General features: G+C 37.9%; 2 protein-coding genes across 6 annotated transcripts; one reads left to right on the top strand and one right to left on the bottom strand.

Annotated features, from left to right (window-relative positions):
- Positions 1–2,633: 2,633 nt before the first annotated feature.
- PHF10 (PHD finger protein 10) lies at positions 2,634–18,211 on the top strand. 3 transcript variants are annotated; one of them, XM_009281763.2, is made up of 11 exons: positions 2,634–2,736; positions 3,307–3,437; positions 4,248–4,331; positions 4,902–5,035; positions 5,150–5,299; positions 6,502–6,611; positions 8,153–8,306; positions 10,751–10,906; positions 15,903–16,011; positions 16,296–16,484; positions 17,989–18,092. In XM_009281763.2, the coding sequence occupies exons 1-11, from the start codon at positions 2,684–2,686 to the stop codon at positions 18,072–18,074; spliced, it is 1,356 nt and encodes a 451-aa protein (XP_009280038.1). In that variant the 5' UTR covers positions 2,634–2,683; the 3' UTR covers positions 18,075–18,092. The 3 variants fall into 3 exon arrangements, with proteins under 3 accessions (XP_009280038.1, XP_019328262.1, XP_009280037.1); XM_019472717.1 differs by lacking the exon at positions 10,751–10,906 and having other exon boundaries at positions 4,254–4,331; positions 17,989–18,211; XM_009281762.1 differs by lacking the exon at positions 10,751–10,906 and having other exon boundaries at positions 17,989–18,211.
- Positions 18,212–19,157: 946 nt separating this feature from the next.
- Positions 19,158–21,484, bottom strand: CUNH6orf120 (chromosome unknown C6orf120 homolog). 3 transcript variants are annotated; one of them, XM_009281760.1, is made up of 2 exons: positions 21,434–21,484; positions 19,158–19,990 (listed from the first exon to the last, which is right to left on the bottom strand). In XM_009281760.1, the coding sequence occupies exon 2, from the start codon at positions 19,944–19,946 to the stop codon at positions 19,389–19,391; it is 558 nt and encodes a 185-aa protein (XP_009280035.1). In that variant the 5' UTR covers positions 19,947–19,990; positions 21,434–21,484; the 3' UTR covers positions 19,158–19,388. The 3 variants fall into 3 exon arrangements, with proteins under 3 accessions (XP_009280035.1, XP_009280036.1, XP_009280034.1); XM_009281761.2 differs by lacking the exon at positions 21,434–21,484 and adding an exon at positions 21,089–21,183; XM_009281759.1 differs by lacking the exon at positions 21,434–21,484 and adding an exon at positions 20,663–20,740.
- Between the last annotated feature and the right edge of the window lie 51 nt (positions 21,485–21,535).

Genomic DNA, 21,535 nt, shown 5'->3' with positions numbered 1-21,535 from the left:
GCCTCTTGGGGGGGGGTTGGCGCCCTGCCCCGCCCCGGGCCGAACTTCGGGTGCGGGTCCGGGACTGGGGGGGCGAGGCCCCGCTGGGTGCCCGGGGGCCGTCCTCCTTCCTAAAAGTCCTTACGCGCCTTCCCGGGTGCGGCGCGGCATTCCGTACCGCGGCAGCGCCCCAGCGTCGCAGCCGGCAAAGTTTGGGTCTAGTCGCAGGCTCTTCTGCCTAGGCCTGCTAAATTGTACCCGCTCTTCCCAGGCACCGCTTGGGCTGTGGCACCAGGTACTTGCTGCCGTTTCTGCACCCGCGCTGGGGTGTAGATCGGCAGTTACTTTTTGAAAGACATCTTGGTAGTTCAGGCTTTCCAGTTACATAATAAAAGATCATTACGTAGATCTTATAATTGATAGACGTACCAGGAATTTGTAATGTAACCTTGTTTCGTAAGGACTGACAGGTATTTTACAGAAACATGCATTTTCAAGGGAAGAAGGGGCTTTTTTTGGCAATGTTTGACTTTCCATGTACAGAAAGCCACAAGACTGTCCCTGATTATTATTTTCGGTACAGTAACAGTGGTTGAACTACGGTGTGTCTTAGATTGCAATGCAAACGTCGTCACTTTTTCTGCAAAGTCCTCTGCAACAAACTGTTTCATTTCCTGGAGTGTTTTAGTCTGTGAGCCTGTGTGACTGAATTTGCTGAAGTTTTCAGCAAATAAGAAAGCAAAGATAGAAATAGAGGACATTCATCTCTCCTGAGGTACGGGTACTTGTATTTTTTAACGATACCGGATTTAATAAAAGAAAATCTCAAAGCAAAAGGAGAAACTGATGCAAGGCACTTCCTCTTAACTGTCAGGTTGAGATCTATCTTTTAAAAATGTTTTGAAGTCTCGTGGTAGCTTTGGTATAGCAAAGCATGGCTTTGGCCCTGTTCATGTTTTTGTCTAGTAGTTGAAAATGTTTGGAGTGCATTAATGTTCCGTGTGGGAAGTAGGGATGCACTGCTGATGAGACAGCCGTGTCACAAAATACTCTAGTGTGATACTGTTTTGATTGGGGACTGCTACTTGGTTTGTCTAAGTAAGTATGTACAGGGTATTCTCAGCAATAGTAGGAAATAGTACTATTAGTAGTACTAGTGGAGATTCTCCTTACCTGATTCTTTAAGTATAGCTGCGTTAAGAAAGCACAGTTTAATTAAGTTTTGCTTTTAAGTTTTTGTTCTTATTGTATGAAAGATACTCTTACTACTCCACAAGAAAGAGAAAAAATGTAAAGAATTGTAAAAAACAAGAAATAAACCAAAAATACAGGAGGCAAATGGTTTTTCCCTGTGGCCTGTCTTGATTATAGTACTGTGAAAAGTTACATAACAAAAGTAATGTATTCTCATTTGCTGGAATCTTTTTTTAATGACATTTCAAGTGACGTGATATGTTAAACGTACTAGAATGAAAGACATTAGCTAAGGTAGACCTATTAATTGTTCTTGTAATTATTTAATACGCAAGTATAATTGTGGGCTTGATCCATTTATTTCTGACAGCTTAATTCTTCTTTCTTAAACTTTTCACAAAAGTTATGAAACGTGATTCTTTCATACTACTCCACTTTAGAGTTTCAGTTACTTGAAGAGCTATCTTGTTCTTGCCTCTACTACTGGTGGCAATAGGTGATTCACTTGAACGCTTCTACCTTTCTTTTCTCAATTGTAATCGTGCAAGGGTGATCACTAAACGCTTTGAGAGTTGTGGATGATGAGTACTGGGTAAGAGTTAGTGTTATTAGACAGCAAAGCAGTGAAAAGCACAAGAAGACCGATGGAATCATTGGTCTGCTAGATTTTACGGAACTCACTTTTTTTTTTTTCTTCACCGTTTATTCCTTTTCTTTATATAGATCTCATGAAATCTGAATAGTGACACCTGTAAGTTAACTTCTGAATGTTCCCTTGTAATAGCTTGTTCTGAAGATGAAATTTGTCTTCTGTATCTGTTGCAATACAGCTTCAGTTTTTCTCTTTTTTTTTTTTTTCCCCACAAAAGACAAGTCTTTGCTACTTGCTGTAATCTTATCTTTTTGTAAACTGTATACCATTTCTTTTATTTTAACTGTATGCCCATAAACTCCTGTATTGCTTTTGGTAATATTTCCCTTGATTTTATAAGCATCAGCTCTCAGCAAGGGCTTGGTGCTTTTGCTCTGCCCTTGCTGTCGCTTTTGAGAGCTAGCCTGATTAAGTGAATTAGTCTTGTCCCTGACTGTCACTGCTGAGGGAAGTTTGCTGGGTCTACAGCTGTCTGGCCGTGCTGATCCCATTGGTAGTTTACATCAAGAACGATGAACTTGATGGTCAGAGCCACAGCTCTGTCTATTCAGTGCTCCACCTACGCAACAGGTGAGAAACTACCCAATTCTCCTTCTGTGCCACTGTGTCACACAGCTAGTTCATAGCAAAGAATAATTTGCTACGTAAACTGTCCTATGAGTTGTTTGTAAAGAGTGTTATTAAATAGCTCAGTAGTTCAGGTGTATTAAACTGTGGATTGCCTTGCAATATTTTTTGATTTTTTACATTATCTGCTGAATACTCTTAATTTTTTTTTAATATTTATCTTCTCTTTCGTTTCAGGATGACACAGAAGAAAATTCCAATGACGGCAGCCAGCCATCCAAAAGACGACGTATGGGCTCAGGGGACAGTTCTCGGAGCTGTGAAACTTCTAGTCAGGACCTTGGGTAATATTATTTTTTACAGTTCCCACTTTTTTATTGCTACTCTTATTGCATTGTTTGATATGCTTAAGTATGAGCCCTTCTTTCTTTGCTTGTATATTCTTCATATATCTTTCTGAATGGAGGCAATGTCCTATGAGTAGCTAGCTGTCTTTTTTTCTCCCAGCATATTTTAAGACATTTTATTTTAAAATGACACAAAATGTGCTGCATCTAATTTACAATCCAGAAGCACAGCTTACATGTTTTTAAAATATTACGGGGTTTTTTGAGTGAATTTTGACACTCGTAGTACCTGCTTTTCCTGGTGTCCTATCTGCTATCATGGATATCCCTTTCTTCATGTTCTGTCCCTCGGCGTATTGATGAATGCTGGTTTGGAGAAATGTATGTGAAGTGGGGTGTAACAAGGTGACTTTGAAATGGGTTAACAGAATGCAGTGTTCTAAAGGGCTTGTCCAACTTCATAGATGTTGTTCATTGACATATAAATAGGAATTACTGAATTTCTAAAAATGTAAGTATCCCTCTTAAGGATTATTTTATTTGTTCTAACATTGTTCTTATGCTTAGATACAGCTATTTTCCTGCTGAAAACTTGATAGAATACAAGTGGCCACCAGATGAAACAGGAGAATACTATATGCTTCAGGAGCAAGTCAGTGAATATTTGGGTGTGACTTCCTTTAAAAGAAAATATCCAGGTATTTATTTTTAAAGTTTTTCTTCTAAAAATCTTGGTCTTCCTACAGTCTGGATGTAATCTGTGTCTCTCTGACTGTAGCATGAGCCAACTGGTTAAAAAAAGACCCTGGCAAAAGCAGATCTGAATTATGTATGTTGTGTTTTTTTTTTTTTTTTTTTTTTGTTACTGGTATATTGAACATGTATCCTATGGAATTCAAAGTAATTTAAGACTTTTTGGTATTGCCATTGAAAATATGTAAACAAGTCTGATTTGGGGGTTAGATCAGCAAGTACTTTTTGAAAACTGCCCTCAATTTTATTTTTAGGTATTTTATTGGAGGTTTCTTACTATATAGCTATATCTCTATATTTTGTTTCCTGAATTGTGACAACATTTCTACACTGTGGAATAATTTTTAAAAATGAATTGGGGAAGTTCTAGGATTTGAGCCTTCAGTATTCAGAATTGTCAAATCTGGTTCTTCTGTCATGGAATTTATTTTTAAAAGGCATATTAAAAGAAAGAAAAAAAAAAAGTACCTTCAGTGCTTGATAGTTGTTTTCTGCATCCAAGCTCATGTGTCAGGTTTCTTCAGTATTTCTGTAAATCAGAACTACAGGCAGGGTACTCGGAAAAAATGACCATGTCCCTACAGTGTGTATTAAATTTAAAATTAATTTATAAAATTATCATGTTTGTAGGAATAGTAGTATAATACAGACTCTCATTGCCTGGAAATAAAATTGTCAAAATACTTTGACGCTGTTTATGGGGGAGTTTGAGTAACTGCGCATGTTTTTATTGCTGTTTTTTGTTTTCTTTGGAGATTTAGAAAGACGAGATCTATCTCACAAGGAGAAACTCTACCTCAGAGAACTAAATGTTATCACAGAGACTCAGTGCACACTAGGTAAGAAAACAAATTGTTAGATCCCTTGTTACGGCATTAAAAATACGACACACTGAAAATGTGATTCAGTTTGGTAGAGAAGAATTGAATCACTCAACTGAAAATGTAAATTCTGAAGTGAAAACTGGTTTATTTGTGTAAATTGGCCATGAGGTATCAGCATTCCAGATTTATTATAAAAAAATAAATTTTGGCTCTAGTCTCATTACTTAGCAAAATCCACTCTATGTTGTAAATTAACTTTTAGAACCTTTTTCTCCTTCTAGAAAAAAGAACACCATAATTTTTCAAATTAAAAAGTACATCAGTCAATGATGAGTCAGTGTGAAGGGGTCTGTAGCTGTAAGTAAAAAAAGAAATGAGCCTTGCCTCCTTGGGTAGAAGCAAACTCCTAATCAGCCTTGAAAGCTAAACAGCACAAGTTCACTCCTACTTGAGAGAGAGAGAAGCATTGTGCACAGCAGATTGATGTCTTTAGCTGCTCAAAAACTTGAGTTGATCTTTGTGGGATATAAATAACCTACAGTTAGTTTTGCCAGATAGCATCATTATTGCTTTTATCTATTTTAGGTCTAACAGCTTTGCGTAGTGATGAAGTAATTGATCTTATGATTAAAGAATACCCTGCCAAACATGCTGAGTATTCTGTTATACTGCAAGAGAAAGAACGTCAGCGAATAACAGATCATTATAAGGAGTACTCTGTAAGTAACTAGCATATAAGTGAACCAGATCTGTAACGCACGTAGTGTAAGAAAAGGCTGTTCTCAAACTGACAGTGAAATGTATGTGAATTAATAAAATTGTTTTTATTCCAGCAAATGCAGCAGCAGAACACACAGAAAGTAGAAGCCAGTAAAGTTCCGGAATATATTAAAAAAGCTGCCAAGAAAGCTGCAGAATTCAACAGCAACTTAAACCGAGAGCGGATGGAAGAAAGAAGAGCCTATTTTGATTTACAGACACATGTAGGCAGATTTAAATTTCTTATCAATGTCAATAGGTAGCTCCTTGCTTGTTTTAGTAAAGTTGGTTTTGGTGCCATTTTAACTATTTTATTACCAAGGGTTTTGATTAGTCTTGTTTCAGTCATGTAGGGACTTAAACAGTTTTGCTATTAAATGGGTAATACTGCTAAAAATAATAATCTCAAATATTTTAATGTGAAAACTTTTTTTTTTTAACTTGAAAATATTTGTCTCAGGAAGCTTTAAAAAAATTCAGTGTTACTTTGTTGTCGTGTCTTTAATCTGCTGGTAGTAGGATAAAACTGAGAGAGACGTTCAGGTTACTAAGAAGCTTCTGTTGCTATTGTATCTATTCATATAAATGGCTAATTCTTTTTTGGAACACCTCCAAAACTTTGCCTGAACAATACCTGGAGTAAAAAAGTAAACTATTCATCCTTTAAGAGTGCTGCCTGTCAGTGTTATGCCCTTGTTTTTGTTAGGTGTCATATTATTTTTGTATTAGATGTACTTTGTGCTTCTGTGCCTGATTTAAAAAAAAATAATTAAAAAATAGCTGGCATTTTGAAGCAGGACTGTTCTGCTTGTGTAAAGACAGTAAAGCAAAAATTTTCTCTATGCAAATTATTACATGGCGGTCTATTATGGAAAGTTTACATTTTTCTGGTATTGACCCATGTTAGAGACAAGACAGTGGATAATTAGTTTTATTTCTTTCTAAGGGAAAGAAGGCTTCTGTGTAAGCTTCTCCTTTCCATATATTCATATCATTAATAGGATTTTTTATAGTACAGTCTCGTTTCAGGATTAGATAGACGTGTTCTTGCTACTGTCTACCAATATGGACCAACAATGATAATTCATGCTAAAGATGCCAGTCACAAAAGTTAATGTTTACTGTTTCAATTGTTAGATTTTAATTTTTAAATTATTTTACATAATATACTGTTAGAGGTAGTCTTACCTAGTGTTCGTTCAGTTCACTAGATACTTAGTGATTGGACTTAATCCGTAATACTATTTTGTGAGTGGGATCTCTTACCTTTTTAATGAATTGGATTTCCCATGGCAGAACTCAGGTAGCTGTTCCAACTCAATAAAACTGGCTGGTTAAAAAATATTTGGGGGGGGTAGATGGCGAGGAAGGCTCAAAAGTTTGTATGTGAAACAAAAACATCATTGTTTTGTATTAAACAATACAGATTATCCAGGTGCCTCAAGGAAAATACAAAATCTTGCCTACAGAGAGAACAAAGGTTAGTCCTTATCCGGTGGCTCTCATACCCGGCCAGTTCCAGGAGTACTACAAAAGGTATTTTAAAAGCATCCTAACTGCCAATTCTGTTGCACTGATGTATTTGCTGTACGTCTAGCAGATGGAAAACATTTCAGTGTATTTACTGTAAGGTTTTGCATTAATTTTGTGCTTGAGACACTTGCTAGTCTAATAGATGCATAGTGTGACGGTCAGCTTTTGTCAACAAAACACTACTGGCTTCAAGAGTACTGTCTCTGCTGATGTATGGCCGTGCCTGAGATTTGGCCTGCTCAAATATTTGCTGTGGTAAAAGGAGACATTGATTTCACTCCTGCCACCCTCATGTGTTTACTTATCGTCTGCCTCTGCACGTGTGCTAAGATTAATGTTGCTGTATCAAAATGTTATAATGCTGGCTTGTGATCACCTGTTTTCCGTGTGACAGTCTTACTGTCCTTTTTTAAGTTTTTTAGAAAGTTTTTAATTAAAAAAAATTTTTTTGATTGGTCTCGTGGGCTAAGTTTAATGCTGGATTTGTAAGTGAGAGAGAAAGGTATTGCTAGTTGGATCTTTATATTTCATGAAAAATTTGTACTTGACTGTCTACACAAATTTAAGACTTTACCAGTGCCGTGCTCCCATTTGACAAATACATACCGATTTGAAAATTGTTGCCTAAGTCTTACCATCTGTACAACAGAGATGGTACTCATCTTACACGTGCGCCATTTTCTTTAGAGAAGCTCTTTCTCTGCAGGTGCCTTACCTTGCTCATTCCAGCATGTGTGCCTACAGTCAACCCCAAATCTGCATGTTACAGGACATTCTTGAAGGACTTTAATTTTATTAAATTAATTGAATTAAAAATACTAGATGTCTTGTTTATTTTGCACTTATAAGCCGCAAGTGAAACTGCTTATCCTTCTTAATGAAGGACACAACCTTTTAAAATATGCATGAAAATAATATCCTACTCCTTACAATGCTTGTCCTTAATAGTAAGAGGACTTTAACTTTTCTCTTAGTATTTAAGATTAAAAAAAAAAAGTGGATTACACATGTTAAGCTGTATCTGGCTATAAGCAATGTGATTAGATCTTCACATTCTTCTGAAATTATATTTTGTATGTATTTTTGTTCTCCTTCAATAATCAAGGAACTCGGGTATATAGCTATATTCTTGACTTTGCTTTGGACCCTAGCTGTTTTTGCGCCCCGGGTTAGAATTGTTGTGCATGCGTGCGTTTATAAACAAAGTGTATAGTCTGTTGGGCATAGTAATGTACATTGGCTAAAAATTTCTAGGGGTTCCATGGCCTCTTATGATTCTGTAGGTTTGGAACATTGCAAACGTGCATTCCTGTGTTCCACAAATATCTGCTATACAAAGAAGACAAGTACTAGATGGTATCACATTTGGGAGGAGAAATTAGCGTGTTTCCTATGTTTTCAGAACTGCATGTTTTTATGTGCCTTTCTGAAAAAAGGGAGCTTTTCTTACTCTTTCTCATTGAAGTCCTTGTATGCTGTGTGACTTAATATTTATGCATAAAGTACACATGAATTAGTTTTATTTATTTATTTATTAACTGTAGATACTCTCCAGATGAACTTCGTTACTTGCCGTTAAACACAGCTCTTTATGAACCTCCTTTGGATCCAGAGCTGCCTGCATTAGACAGCGATGGGGATTCAGACGATGCAGAGGAAGGGCGAGGTGATGAAAAACGGAAACCCAAAGGCAATTCGGTGAGACAAATTGAAAGTATTCAACAAAAAAATCCTTTCCTTTCACTTTTGTTGGTTTCAGGAGTTTCTTAGTAGAATCTTTAACATTTGCAAAATGGAGGAGAATCATAAACTAAAAGTGTACTCCCTTTTTTAGTACTTCTCTTTATTTTATAACATTGCTCTCCAGTTTTCTGTTTTGATCCATTTTTAAAGTAAATCAAACGAATATTTGAAATTCCAGGCCCTTTCTTCATTCTTTTTAAAGAAATCTTGAAGAATCTTCCCAACCGCAGCTCTTCATTATGCCCCCTTCCCCAAGGGGAAGTTGCTAGCGTTTCTAAGGGGAATGAACACTGTAGTTCAGGTCACAGCATATTTTGCTGTTTAAGTCCCACAGAATCTGTCACTAAAGCAAAGGTATTGATAGCCTGAGAACCTTTCCTTCTTACGACGTAGAAACAGGAAGTATTCAATACGGAAACAGTTACATTATTCCAACTTAAAGAGAAGGTAAAAAGCACTGGTTTTTTGCTTTACAATACATCTTTAAAAAGATGTTTATGTTCTCTCTATTTACACAAATGCAAAATTAACCGTTACTAGAAGTTAAGGGAAACTTTCACATGCCTACCTTGATAGTGTTTTAAGTGTTCAAGAGCAGCTGAGCTTCAGATGAGCTGCCTGAGTACAACTGAGCCATTGGTACATTGGTGTAGGTAGTGCGTTGGTGACAACCACTTTCCAGAAGTTTAACCCTAATTTTAGGAGAAACAGAATGTAAAATCACAGGTGCATTTAACAGTTTCTAGTTCAATTGACGAACATGTTACATGGTGGGTATATATAATGCTAAATTTTGCCATATAAACATTTATTTTGTTTGAATATTCATAAGCTACTCATAACTGAAGAAGAAAGGAATGGGTCAGCTTGTAGGATAACAAGGGAGAGATGGCTGTTAATACACCCTTTCTGCTTGCATTTTTTGGAGAAAAAGAAATCCTATAAACTTAGCGTGCTAAATATCAACTCAAAATTTTGGTTTAATCACACTCAAGCTTTTTTACAGTTGGTCTTTAACCATTTCTTCCCAGTTCCCTTTTCCACTGACTTCCATTCCCCTTAACGGTAAAGAAAAGTAACTGGACCGAGCAGACTATCCTTTCACAGAAGTTCAGAAGTCTTTTTGGTGACAGAATGCAGAAGGGAAAATGTCCTTGTGTTGGAAAAGTGTAGGGAAAACTTAAAATGAGATTCCTGTGAAGTGGGTTTGGCTATGGGAGCAGGGGTTCTTTGCTAGTCATTGGGGCATATTGTTCGGAAAAAGCTATCTGTTGAACGCTAAGGTGGGCAGCTGTCAGGCCTCTTCCTGAGTTTTGGGCTACCTACTATTCGTCAGATCTCCCTGGTGAGTCCTACGATAATGCTTTATGCTTTTTCCTTTTTCACCCTCCCCGTTGTTGGAGTCAGGTAGCAATTTTCCTGTTCTGTAGTGTTTTAATGGGCCTGTCCTAAATAACCCTTCCCCTAAAATAACGGTGACACATACCATTTTTTGTTGCCACGTGGTTTGCTTTGCTTTTGTGTTATACTCCTCCCTTTGCACTGTGTCTGTTTTGTCTGTTTTGATTGTAGGCTCTGGGGCATAGGCTGATTACTATTATGTTTGTACAGAGTGCCTTTTACTGTAGGGCACCGCTGTTATTTGGCCTTTTGGTTTTTATTGTAATAAATGTGATTAATTGTATTGCTTTCTTCTAGAGCTTTTTGGAGGCCTATATTAACACTTTTCTGAGAAAAATCTTGTGCTGCTGCTCTTAATTGTGCTTACACTGACCTCTCACCCTCTTTGAATCTCTTCCCCTCTTTCTTGCCTCCTCATTCCTCAAAAAAAAAAATGCTTTAACTGCAGCATAAATTCTGTTGTTTGGTTCTGTGTTAAATATTGAAATGTGTTTTGCCTTTGATGGCATTCTTCTGCTGCAATCCAAATGAAATATTTAGATTGCTCCTGGTGAAAATAGTAGACGAGGGTGGCAGAAAAAACCTTCACATGTTTAATTCAAGGCAGTGCTATTTGGTAGTACACTTTAAATGCATGGCAAGGGCACCTTTAATTTTTTGCTGGCCCTTTACTTTGTAAACAACATCTTGCATATAGTGGATTTCTTGCTGACTTTTAAAGGAAAACGGTTCAAAGAATTACACTGTTGTGCTCCCCGCTCTGGTATCAAAACCAACCTGGAAAACATGACTGCTATTGCTGATGCCAGTCTCGTAGCATGAGAAATAATAGGTAATGAAGGTTATGAGCAAAGGTGGTCTAGATTGTGATGCACCCCATGCTTTTGCAGAAGGAAAGATGTATCCTTCTCTTACCTTAGCTGGCTCTAAGGGGCGTAGGAAAGACTTGTCTGTCTATCCAAAAAATAAAAAATATAGCTATGGTATTTTTATTATAGGACAATTCGTCTGGCAATGTATCTGAAGGTGATTGCGCCACAGACAACCAGGAGGATTCTTTTCAGGGAAGACAAAAAACAAGAGACAAAAGTGCTACTCCAAGAAAAGATGGTTCCAAACGTTCTGTATTATCCAAATCAGTTCCTGGGTACAAGGTAGAAGAAAAAAGCCCCTGACTGAACTTCTTTACTGACCAGCCTCTCCCTGAAATATTTGTTTTTTCAATAATATGGAACTTCTGCTCGCTGTACTTCACTAGCTGCTCTCCTGTTGTGTGCTCCATCTGTTTGCTTCCTTACTTCCTTTTTGCTTTTATTTCATGTGGGGCTTTCCTTTACCCTAGCTATACAGTGGCCTCTGTTTCTGTTAACTTCTCAGATTCCCAGGCAGCAACATCAGAAAAATCCATTGGATTTATCATTGGAACTCTACATCTTTCTGTCTGCCTTAACAGAGCAGTCAGAATTACTTGCCGGTTCAAAACTAGCATTCAGTATCCATTTTTTTTTTTTCCTACTATTTAGTATGGCAGCATACCAAGAGATCAGTGCTGTAAAGTGCAGCTATGTGGCTGAACATATTGTTACGACGTTCATTTTAAATACAGTCTTTCATCCTGAGATGTTACGATGTGTAGGATGGAAGGCAAGAAGCTTACTACAGTTGTATAGGCAACACTATGTAACCACTTTAACAGTATACGGGAAACAGCTTTTTATGTAGTTTATACTATGTAGAAACGTTTGCGGGCAATATGCTTTTATCCAACCTGAAAACTTGGTGAGGATGTTAAGACATTTCAGCTGGCAAGCAGTGATTGCCAAACCTAAGACCCAAATCATCAGTATTACTCTATAGTAATTTCAAAAATTAAGATAAAAATAAGATAAAAATGCTTTCCAGAAGAAATGGGGTTTGACATGCATTATTTATGTGGTGTTGTTATTCTGCATGCTAAGAGAGGGTCTGAATATAATGTAACACTTTTAAAGCACATTATTGCCTAGTCCTGTTCCACTGAAAGGAATGAGAATTTTCCACTGACTTACATGGGAGCAGGAATAGACCCATAAAGAGGGAGAACACTACGTTAAGGTAGGGTTTAGTATTTAGCAACGGGGAATGCTTGTTAAGAGAGGTTATGGAAGAAGGAACATTGTTGTCAGTGACAAGATCGTACATATTGAGAAACTGTCTCAGCAAAAGTGAGCTGTTGATGGCTTGCATTTTATATTCATAAATTTTTACTATCTGTATTTACCAAGTTAACAGTAAATAAACTTTAACTTACGTTAAGAAGCTAATTTCCAGCAAGAATTGAACAGCTTTGATAAATTTTCTCTACATGCAGTATCTGTACAAGTTTGTAACAGATAGCAAGCTCCAGCTGCGTTTTCTCTTTTCAGGAACTTACTAAGAAATATGCAAACTATGGAGATTTAGACTGTGGTACCATATGTATATTTTTTTATATGTAACGTTGCAAATTGTTGTAGACACAGAATGCATACCAGTATTCCCATAAACACGAAATCCAAAGATGGAGCTTGAAATTTTTTTTTTAGCTTTGTTTAACTTGACGTTAGAGATTGTGTGCCACTGGTTTACAGAAGTTTCACTTAGCTGTGAGATGCCGGAGTGATTGATTAGTCCAATCTATTTAACGGTCTTACGAATGCAGAGAGAGGGCTGATGGAGCAGAACTTCTTGCGAAGTTCGGAACTTCTAACTGTAGAAGAATAATGGTAGTCTACAGCAATTGCACTCTGAAAATGGATTCCCGTAGCAATTACTGGTTCAAAATCACTGACTGCGTTAGTAACAAGGTATTACTGTAAACGTACAGTGCCACATCTTTGCAATGTCAGCGTACCCTGCCTGCATCAGCCATCAGGCTGTTGACAAGTCAAAAGTGGTGATGTTGTGTTGGGAGGGTGAGAGGATTGGCTTTCTTGTTTGTGGGAACGTTTAAACGCTTTCAGTAAACCCAATTACATGAGCTGTTTTAACTGGTAAGACAGACAGATTCTCGTTTGTTAGTCTATAAAAACACCAGATAATGATACACCATATGTGCCTAAATGTTAAGGCACTTTGAGCTGAAGGCTTAACTGATTTAAAATGTTGTCCCTGTGAATTCTAAATCTTTGTAATACTTTTGTTCTGTATTGTTCTCTAATATTTGACTATTTTTGTAGGACAGTAATCTTTTGGTTACATGTAGTTAAAATTGAAGGATAATTGCTATGGCATCAACATGCAAATGTATAGTTATAGCCACATGATGAGTATTACAGGATTCACACATTTCCGCTGAGTTATTCTTGAGTAAAAGAAATAATGTATTTTATATGGAGCCATTTTTATTGTCAGTTCTTTAACAAAGAACGGTTAGCGTGTGTTTTACATTTTGTCATGTTACAAGTAGCGAGTCTTTGTTGCTGCAGGACTGGCTACTACAATTGCACACACAGGGTACTGTTAAAAGTACAGGAGATTTTTTGCACATAAAACTGAAATGTATTGAGAAACTATATTTTACAACACTTCTGTTTCGGGTCACTATATATGAAAATGGAACGCTTTGCATTCAGAATAGGACCTTATAAAAATGGTGTAGTTGGAATGCCTACTTCGAGAGCTGCCGCACAGCAGCGTGGAAATGAAAACTTACAGAGCAGGCAGTCATCATATTGACCCTGCATTCATTTTCTCTCCCTTCCTCATCCCAATAAGATGAGGACGTAGAAAGCAAAATTTAATCTAATCAGATGGGATATTGAGACTTCCCATTTGGATTTGATAGACTTTTTTCATAGTGTTTCTAAAAGGCATTTGTGGTGGTAGAACTTGAACCGATTTGAAATGTGAATAGTCTTGCTTTTTTTTTTTTCCATTTTTGTAAAAATAATTCCATACTGTTGGAACTTTATTATTAATAGGCTGTGATTCTCACCCCCCCAAACATGCACAATTTCTAATAAACACAATTTAGTGAAGTAAGAATAGATGGAAGCATTGTTAATAAATGCATCTATATCAGTGTCTAACTTTAGAATTATGTGTATCAGAGTGTTAACTGCACATACCCTAACACAGGTACAGTGACCGAAAAGCAGCTCACTTTAGTTTCGCTGGAGTACAAGGGAGTATGCTGCTGTACGTTAAAGGCAGTAAAACACAAATCCATAACGAACTAGAAGTCTGATTAGAAAAGTGCACTTGCTATTCTAGAAAGGCTTGGTTTACGTAGAAATAGACAAAGACACAATAAAAAAAAATTAGAATGTAGCCTAAACAACGGAAGGGTAAATGCTGCAACACTGACGAGGTTTAAGCATGTGCCACTTTTGTTGGGAGGAGCAGGGTATAAAGGTATACATGTAGGACACATAGAATAGTTGACAGTAAAAGAGTTTATGTGTGGTTTTGCTCCCATTTTGGTTTACGTAGAAATAGACAAAGACACAATAAAAAAAAATTAGAATGTAGCCTAAACAACGGAAGGGTAAATGCTGCAACACTGACGAGGTTTAAGCATGTGCCACTTTTGTTGGGAGGAGCAGGGTATAAAGGTATACATGTAGGACACATAGAATAGTTGACAGTAAAAGAGTTTATGTGTGGTTTTGCTCCCATTATATTTATTATTTTAAAGAGACGTTTGTGAATGTTAGACTTCTTTTATTGTTTTATTATATTTATGTATAAAACAGGTTGACTCTGCTTTTTTTAAAATAAATAAGCAAAAAAAAGTCTGTATGAATGCCTCTGTCATCTTTTGAAGGAAGTTGCCTATAAACATCTGGTACGGTGTTTTGTTTTCTTAAATAAAACTCTTTAGACCAGACAATTTGAAGCAGACTGTAGCCATGTTTTAACTTAAGAAGCAGATTGAAAACTTCAGAAAACTTAAAGCAATGCGTCCTGACTACTTAAAAACAAGTCAAGATATTAATTACCTTGCTAGGTGCTAGAAAAAAACGGCTGGGGAAATAGACACACTTAAAGACAAGTTGTACTGCAAGAAATCTCGGGGTTTTTTTTTATATATATATATATATCTGTAGTTCTGTTTTCACTTTTATTTATTTTAAAATTAAACTTCATTCTTCTCCCCACATGGTTGGTAGTTGACTGGGACGCTTCTTGCTTACTGACAAGCCGTTCAGTTCCTTAGAAAACAGGATATGCCTTGAACTCCCTCTACTAGCTGCATCTTTGCAGCACCATTTTTTTTTTTAAAAGCTCTGGCACTAGTCGATTTAACATCAGTGAGTACTATGTTGATTTTAAACCGCGTTTCTCACTCATTTCATTACGCAGAGGTCAAAGCTCATCAGTGTAACTACTGAAATGTTTCTGAGATCCGTAATGCCTTACTTCTTCCTTGGTTCTCATCGGGATAAAGCTCCGTTGGTGTACCTCTTGGGTTGGGGCACAGAATACGCACACAAATGTTACCCGTTGTAACAGCCTGCTGTTTCTCTCTTGCCTTTTAAATGGATCTCATGGACCCAAATGCATTCCAGGTGATCACTTAGAAAGGTGATGAACGTAAGACTGCAGTTAAATGCGAGGGTGTGTATTTCTTACAGCGATTATGACTGGATACAAGAAAGAATGGTAGAACAGATAGCCGTGTACAGCATAGCTAACCAGGCGTTTTGAAACTAAAGATACAAAAATCAGGTTCATTGCTTTTGTAATTAATTTTCTGTATTTAGGAACCAATGTCATGCTCATAGAAAATTGTATTTCATTTCTTCCATAAACAGGAAATCTGCATGGCAATTCATAAAGAAGTATTCTATATTGGAAAAAAATACTGAAATTTTTAATGCCGCGTCGCATTTAATTTAACATTGAGGGGAATGTTAGCTGAGGAATTCACAGGAAGAAGCGAGTACATGCTTTTGCTCCAATTTGATTTACATATAACTCACCATGTCTGCCAAATGCAAAATTTTACGTAGTTAATCTACGATTTTTTTCAATGCCGCTGCTTGTCAGTTACTGTCATGTGTTTTAAGGTTCACACATCATAACAGGTAGCTCATTAATTTTAAGAGTTAAGGAGATACGTGACATTTCCTTTTAAACCTGTAAATTCTTCTGGAATGAATTTATAGCCCTCTTCTACCCTTCCAGCCAAAGGTCATTCCAAATGCTATATGTGGAATTTGTCTGAAGGGTAAGGAGTCCAACAAGAAAGGAAAAGCTGAAGCTCTTATACATTGCTCCCAGTGTGACAACAGTGGTGAGTATCTGCATACACTAAGCGGATTCCTGAGGGAGTGTGTTTGACAGATCTTTTTGTGGAAATACCTGGTGTACTACGCTTGCGTACCAACGGTTGAGTTGCCTTTTCTGTCCTTCGTTAAGACTCCATCTCTGCTTAATGTTAGGTGTACTAGCACATTCAGTGCACTGTGGGATCTCAGCAGGAGGTGAGCTAAGCTTCAGCTTCTGTAAAAGCAAACAGTCTAACTAATTTTAAATTTCATTTCAGACATAAGAGTAATGATATTGGTTTTAATCTAGGCCACCCTTCTTGCCTTGATATGACCCCGGAGCTTGTTGCTATGATTAAGACTTATCCTTGGCAATGTATGGAGTGTAAAACATGCATTATATGCGGGCAGCCTCACCATGAAGAAGAAATGATGTTCTGTGACGTATGTGACCGTGGTTATCACACTTTTTGTGTGGGGCTTGATGCTATCCCTTCAGGTAATAAAGTAAGAGTTAATTGTTCCCTTCTCCCCTCCTCTGAGTCCTGGGCTTTCTCTGTCAGAATCAATATATGCATTGCTTTTGAAATAATAGTTGAAAGCAAGTGTGACGGGTAGGAGTAAGCAATACTGTAGGAAAGCATTGAGACTGTAGCACCCAATTTTTTTAATAAGCTTTATTTCTGTATATTTGGTTGTGCACAGTTTAACCTGGCAATTCCTGTATAGGAAATATAATTGGCTTTTACAATAGAATCTGAACAGACTCGCTCAGAACTAGGTGGTTGGTTGGTTGGTTGGGGTTTTTTTCCATATCCACAGAATACTGAGAATAATTACCTCTTTTCATGAAAGAAACCGGTAAAGAGGCTGTATTGCTGCATATTGCTGGAGTATAGCTTTCACATTAATAGAGTGTTTGTGCTATTATTTCAGTTTCTATATTAAAAAGTACGCTCAATTTAATATTTGTAAACGCCTTTTTAAACTCCTTCCTCCCCATTTTTTTCTTAAACATCAAAGCTGGAAGTGAAGTACCTAGATGTCAGGCAGCCTGTACCTTTAAATTACCTGGTCACTCATATCACCTGGCCAGCGCAAGGCAGTGTAAAGCAACCTCCAGCCATACAAATAACTGGTAGCACTGTTGCTTTTCATGCAGCACTAAATCCATGGTAAGTTAGTTCATGAGTAAGGATTCAGCGGCTGCAAGTTCTGCAGTGACAGTATTCCCTGTAACTACAGTACTTCAAATATACTGTACACTGCCATTTTGGGAAGCACTGGCACTAGCTGTCACTTCAGTACAGGTTCTGTGGCTGATTTAAGTTTCAGGCTGACCTAAGGACAGAATCTAAACAAAATAGATTATATGTCTCAAAACTATAAAATTACCAAAGCAGCCTTTACGATTCCAGCTGTTGTAGTATAAACAGTTAAACGCTTCTGCTTTATAAAACCCTTTATTGTTCCCTCAGTAAATGAGTTTTAGTACAAGGTCTGGTGACGAACCCCTGCCAGCAGTTTAATCTGCTGCTGTCTGACTGCACTGGAGTAACTAACACTGGTCTGGGGAATGGGACCCCGTACCTGTGGCAGAAGAGCAACATTCCCCAACTGCCACTCATTTCTGCTCCGAGTAACTGCCCGTAACCTTAAACTGTGGTCGTTCACATGAAAATGTAACTCGCAAACTCAAACATAGTTCGTCAAGTTCTTTCCTAACAACCACCTCCTTAGCACTGCTGGCGCTTCTCGAGGTCCGTGAAGATTAGCGTAGCCAGCTGTTACGTGTCATGAGACCGCAATGGAGGGTGAATTGCGTATGCTGCTTTCGATACCTTTTAGAAAAGACGCTTACATTTTAAAGAAAAGGATTGGTTGTTTATATTAAAGGAAGTACCGCAAATAGATGAGCACCTATTAGAATGGTGAAAGGTGTGTAACTAGATGAGTGAGTAACAAAAGTAGTTTCCCAATAATTGATAACTTTCTTTTCTTAGGTCGCTGGATTTGTGATTGTTGTCAGAAAGACCCTCCCGTACCCAGAAGAGGAGGAAGAAGGGGAAAAAACAGCAAGGAGGGCTAAAAAACCCCAAAAACTTGCTGTCCAAAACTTAACTGCACAAATTAAAGTGACACTTTGGTGCTATTTAACCAACCACTCTTAAGAGGAACAATACCACTTTTTTTTTTCTTTTTACCAAATAAACTTTAAATTTTGGCTATATAATGATTTTTTTTGTGATACAAGTGACTAATCACGTCCTGTCAGATGTCTAGATAGACAAGCCAAATTCCCACTTAAAAATTTGAGAAGGCTTTCGGTAATGGAATTTAAATTGTACATGCACCATTTGTATAAAATTATAGTAACGTACTTGTTTATTTCAGCGCACACATTGGTAAGCTCTGTGAAAAGAAAGTTACAGAGCAATTTAAATATACACTATTTGCATAGCAACTGGTTATTTTGAAAGACTCAACCAAAGCAAAAAATACTCCTGGAAAAACTAACTTTCAAGGAAGAGCGGGCATGACCTGACCTTCTTACAATGTACCGCAAATTCTTTTCAGCAGAAATTTTCTTCGCAAGCTAATGACTTATTCATAAAGGTGTACTAAAAAAAAAATCAATCACAAAAAGCTATAAAGGGAGGTGTAAAAACGCCTCTCAAGTTCATGATACTATATGCTGCGCTGCTTTTAACGAGGAATGAAAATGTCGTATTGACAAGTAACAACAGCTGAAGGCTTACTCTCCCTGCAGTAACATGCACTCGATTCAGGTCATGGATGTGCAGAGGTGATGAGTGACTAGACAGACCTTTGCTTGACAGATGGCTGTCTTGATGTAGAGCACAAGCAGTCAAAATATAGATCATCTCTCCCCTTAGGTGATTGACTGGTTTTTCCTTCCTTCACCCTCGGCTCCTCAACTTGAATACACTCGAAAGCCATTGCTGATTAGTTTTACTGGAGACACTTGCTCAGAAAAGGAGTAGATTTTCTTTTTAAATATGCTCTTAAATTGAGAGGGGGCACTGAAGTGCAGCAGTTTGTTATTTTACTTTTCTTTATAAAACACCGATAGAAAATACTGAATTGATTTTCCTAAGCACCTGTTTAAAGTGAATTTAACAAGATCCCAACTGTACATCCGTTTTTAAACCCTGATCTCTGAAGAACACTGCAAATACTGTGCTTGCTGCTCATTTTACATAGGGGGAGGATTGACAATATAAAATTAAATATGGCTTTTTCCCCCCACTTCCTTTCTGGTTTAAGAAAAGTAACCTGAATACCTCTTCAGGAAACATAACAAAGAGTATTAAATATTACAGCAAGTCGTTCGTGTTCAATTTCACAGGCTGAAGTGTGATTTAGTCCAGTGTGTATCAATTTAAAAAAGAATTTCAAGTATTAATTTCAAGATTCCAATAAGTATAGTCCAGAAAACAGATTCCTCATCCTGAGATTCATCTTCTGTGGACTGTGAGTATTTCTGGTTTGCCTCCATCTCCTCGGGGTTGTAAGAAGCCTCGCCAAACGGATACTGTACAACTGTTCGATCGTAGTACACTTTCATTTCAAACTCGCTCTCCAGGTGAGAGGGATGACCGTAAATCCCTATTCCCACCGGGCGGCGGAAGTGTGCGGGTACGTGGACAACATCTTGGCCACAAGTTACAGACTGTAACTCATACTCGTCAAAGCTGGGGTGAAGTGTCATGTCAGATACGTACAAGTCCGCATCACCTTTTAAACTCCGCATCTGAAGTACTATCTTTCCCTCGTGATTCAGTCTCAAGTAGCTGTAGTTTCCTGCTCCAATCTGACCTTGAACAACATGAAGAAGAATCCATTCTTCGGGTACATCCTCTTCCTCAAAGGTATTTACCACAAATAGTACTTGAGCTGCCACAAATATTATCAGGATTCTTCTCCAGCGTGCTGCCATGGTCTTAAGTTATGTTCAGACTCTTCCTGCGTCCTGTGCACTACCTTGTGAATACAAAACATAATTCAGATTTTAGCATATTCCATTCCTAGAAGGAACTGATTTTTTTTTAATTTGATAATTTTTAGAAGTCTGCTCTAGTCCGTACAAAGTTAAGCAACTTCAATTAAGTATGTTCATTAACTTCTTTTTCAATAGTAATGAAAACCACTGCTAAGATTCAGAGCTCTGTATCATTAAAATGGCGAATTTCTTAAAGAAGTTAAACAGAAATTAATCAAGCGGGTGTTCTTTCATCCAGAACTTACACAGAGACTTTAGTTTCATTCTACCTGCATACATGCCAAATTTGACAGATAGCCAGAAGAGATGAAACCCAGTAATGATTTTAGCCTCAGTTTAAAAAAACAGTTAAAAGAAGGTGGCTTTTGCACGCTTGAAGAAGCTTAACTTTGTATCGGGTATTTAGGGCATCCTATTTGTTCTCCCATCCTCTCAGCTTAACTTCAGAAGACAGTAAAGGTGCAAATCTGGATGTACGCATGAAGCGGTATGCATTCTGACTTGCACTGGGAACGGAGTTAGAAATAAAAAGAAGTTACCTAGTGAGATAATACATTAATTTATGATTCTGCTGTGTAGATTGTTTCTAGGACTAAACTTGGCATGCTTTCCCTGGAAAAAAAAAGCATTTACTTTCCTGAAGATTTACTTACCATACAAATGCTCAGCTCTTTACAGCACTTCTTACAAAACAGAAGGCTGAAATTACCGGGGCAAGGGGAAGATGGAAAGGACTGCTACAAGATTAAGGCTCTTATACCCTTTCCCTCCTTGTCGCGCGCTCCCAGCCAGGCGGCCCGAGTGTGCCTGCAGCACTCCAGTCCTTTGAGCAGTTGCACTAAGTGTGTGTGTGCAAAGAAGCAAGCTCTGAACCTTGCTGAAGGCTTCCAAAGCATACAGCTGACTGAATTGACATGCAAATCGCAGTCAAGTATAGGAGCCACAAGGATACACGCTTGCATGTTTCAGATGATTTTCATCCTCTCATTCCTTCCATAAGGACACTACAATTATCTTAGACATGAAAGCTACCACTAAGTTGTTTTGTACCCTGCTAGCATCAAAACAAACTGCATTACCTCCACTGAGACGTCACTTAAACCTTATAGGTTTTACAGTTAAACAGATCCAGGGAAAAAAACGTACAAATTTTTCTGTAGTTCCAAGTTTTCTGCCCCAGAGGCCTCTATACTGTGCAAGGCCACGATTCTGCAAAGACAGCACAAAAGAAGGAAGCACAGCATTTGCAGAACCTGCCAGACTGACAAAACCCCCTCAACAGCAACAGCAACAAAAAATGGTCTTCTGCCTTTTGTCTCCCTGTATCGGGGAACTGACTCTACCACTTTTAAATCGAAGCGGTGATGAAATTTCCGAGCGGAGTAACAGGAAAACACCCACATCTGAGCAGAAAATTAAGTTACCTAGGGACAAACGAAAGCGTTCTGGCGCGGGAACAGCACTCGGACGGAGAGGCCACTTCGGGAGACCTTGGACAGAGCCACGAGCGCCTCTGCCCGCCCCCG

Source organism: Aptenodytes forsteri, unplaced genomic scaffold, assembly GCF_000699145.1.
Source record: "Aptenodytes forsteri isolate BGI_AS27 unplaced genomic scaffold, ASM69914v1 Scaffold132, whole genome shotgun sequence".
NCBI lineage: Eukaryota > Metazoa > Chordata > Aves > Sphenisciformes > Spheniscidae > Aptenodytes > Aptenodytes forsteri.
Note: the sequence above shows the minus strand (reverse complement) of the source record. Positions and strands in the feature narration are given on the sequence as shown.

What these genes read in the sequence shown, in the direction of transcription:
- PHF10 (XM_009281763.2), top strand. Translation starts at nt 2,684, where the DNA reads ATGGGCTCAGGGGACAGTTCTCGGAGCTGTGAAACTTCTAGTCAGGAC. An exon ending in TTCCAGGAGTACTACAAAAG is followed by an intron (nt 6,612 to 8,152) that starts GTATTTTAAAAG and finishes TATTAACTGTAG; the next exon opens with ATACTCTCCAGATGAACTTC. An exon ending in GCTTGATGCTATCCCTTCAG is followed by an intron (nt 16,485 to 17,988) that starts GTAATAAAGTAA and finishes TTCTTTTCTTAG; the next exon opens with GTCGCTGGATTTGTGATTGT.
- CUNH6orf120 (XM_009281760.1), bottom strand. Translation starts at nt 19,946, where the DNA reads ATGGCAGCACGCTGGAGAAGAATCCTGATAATATTTGTGGCAGCTCAA.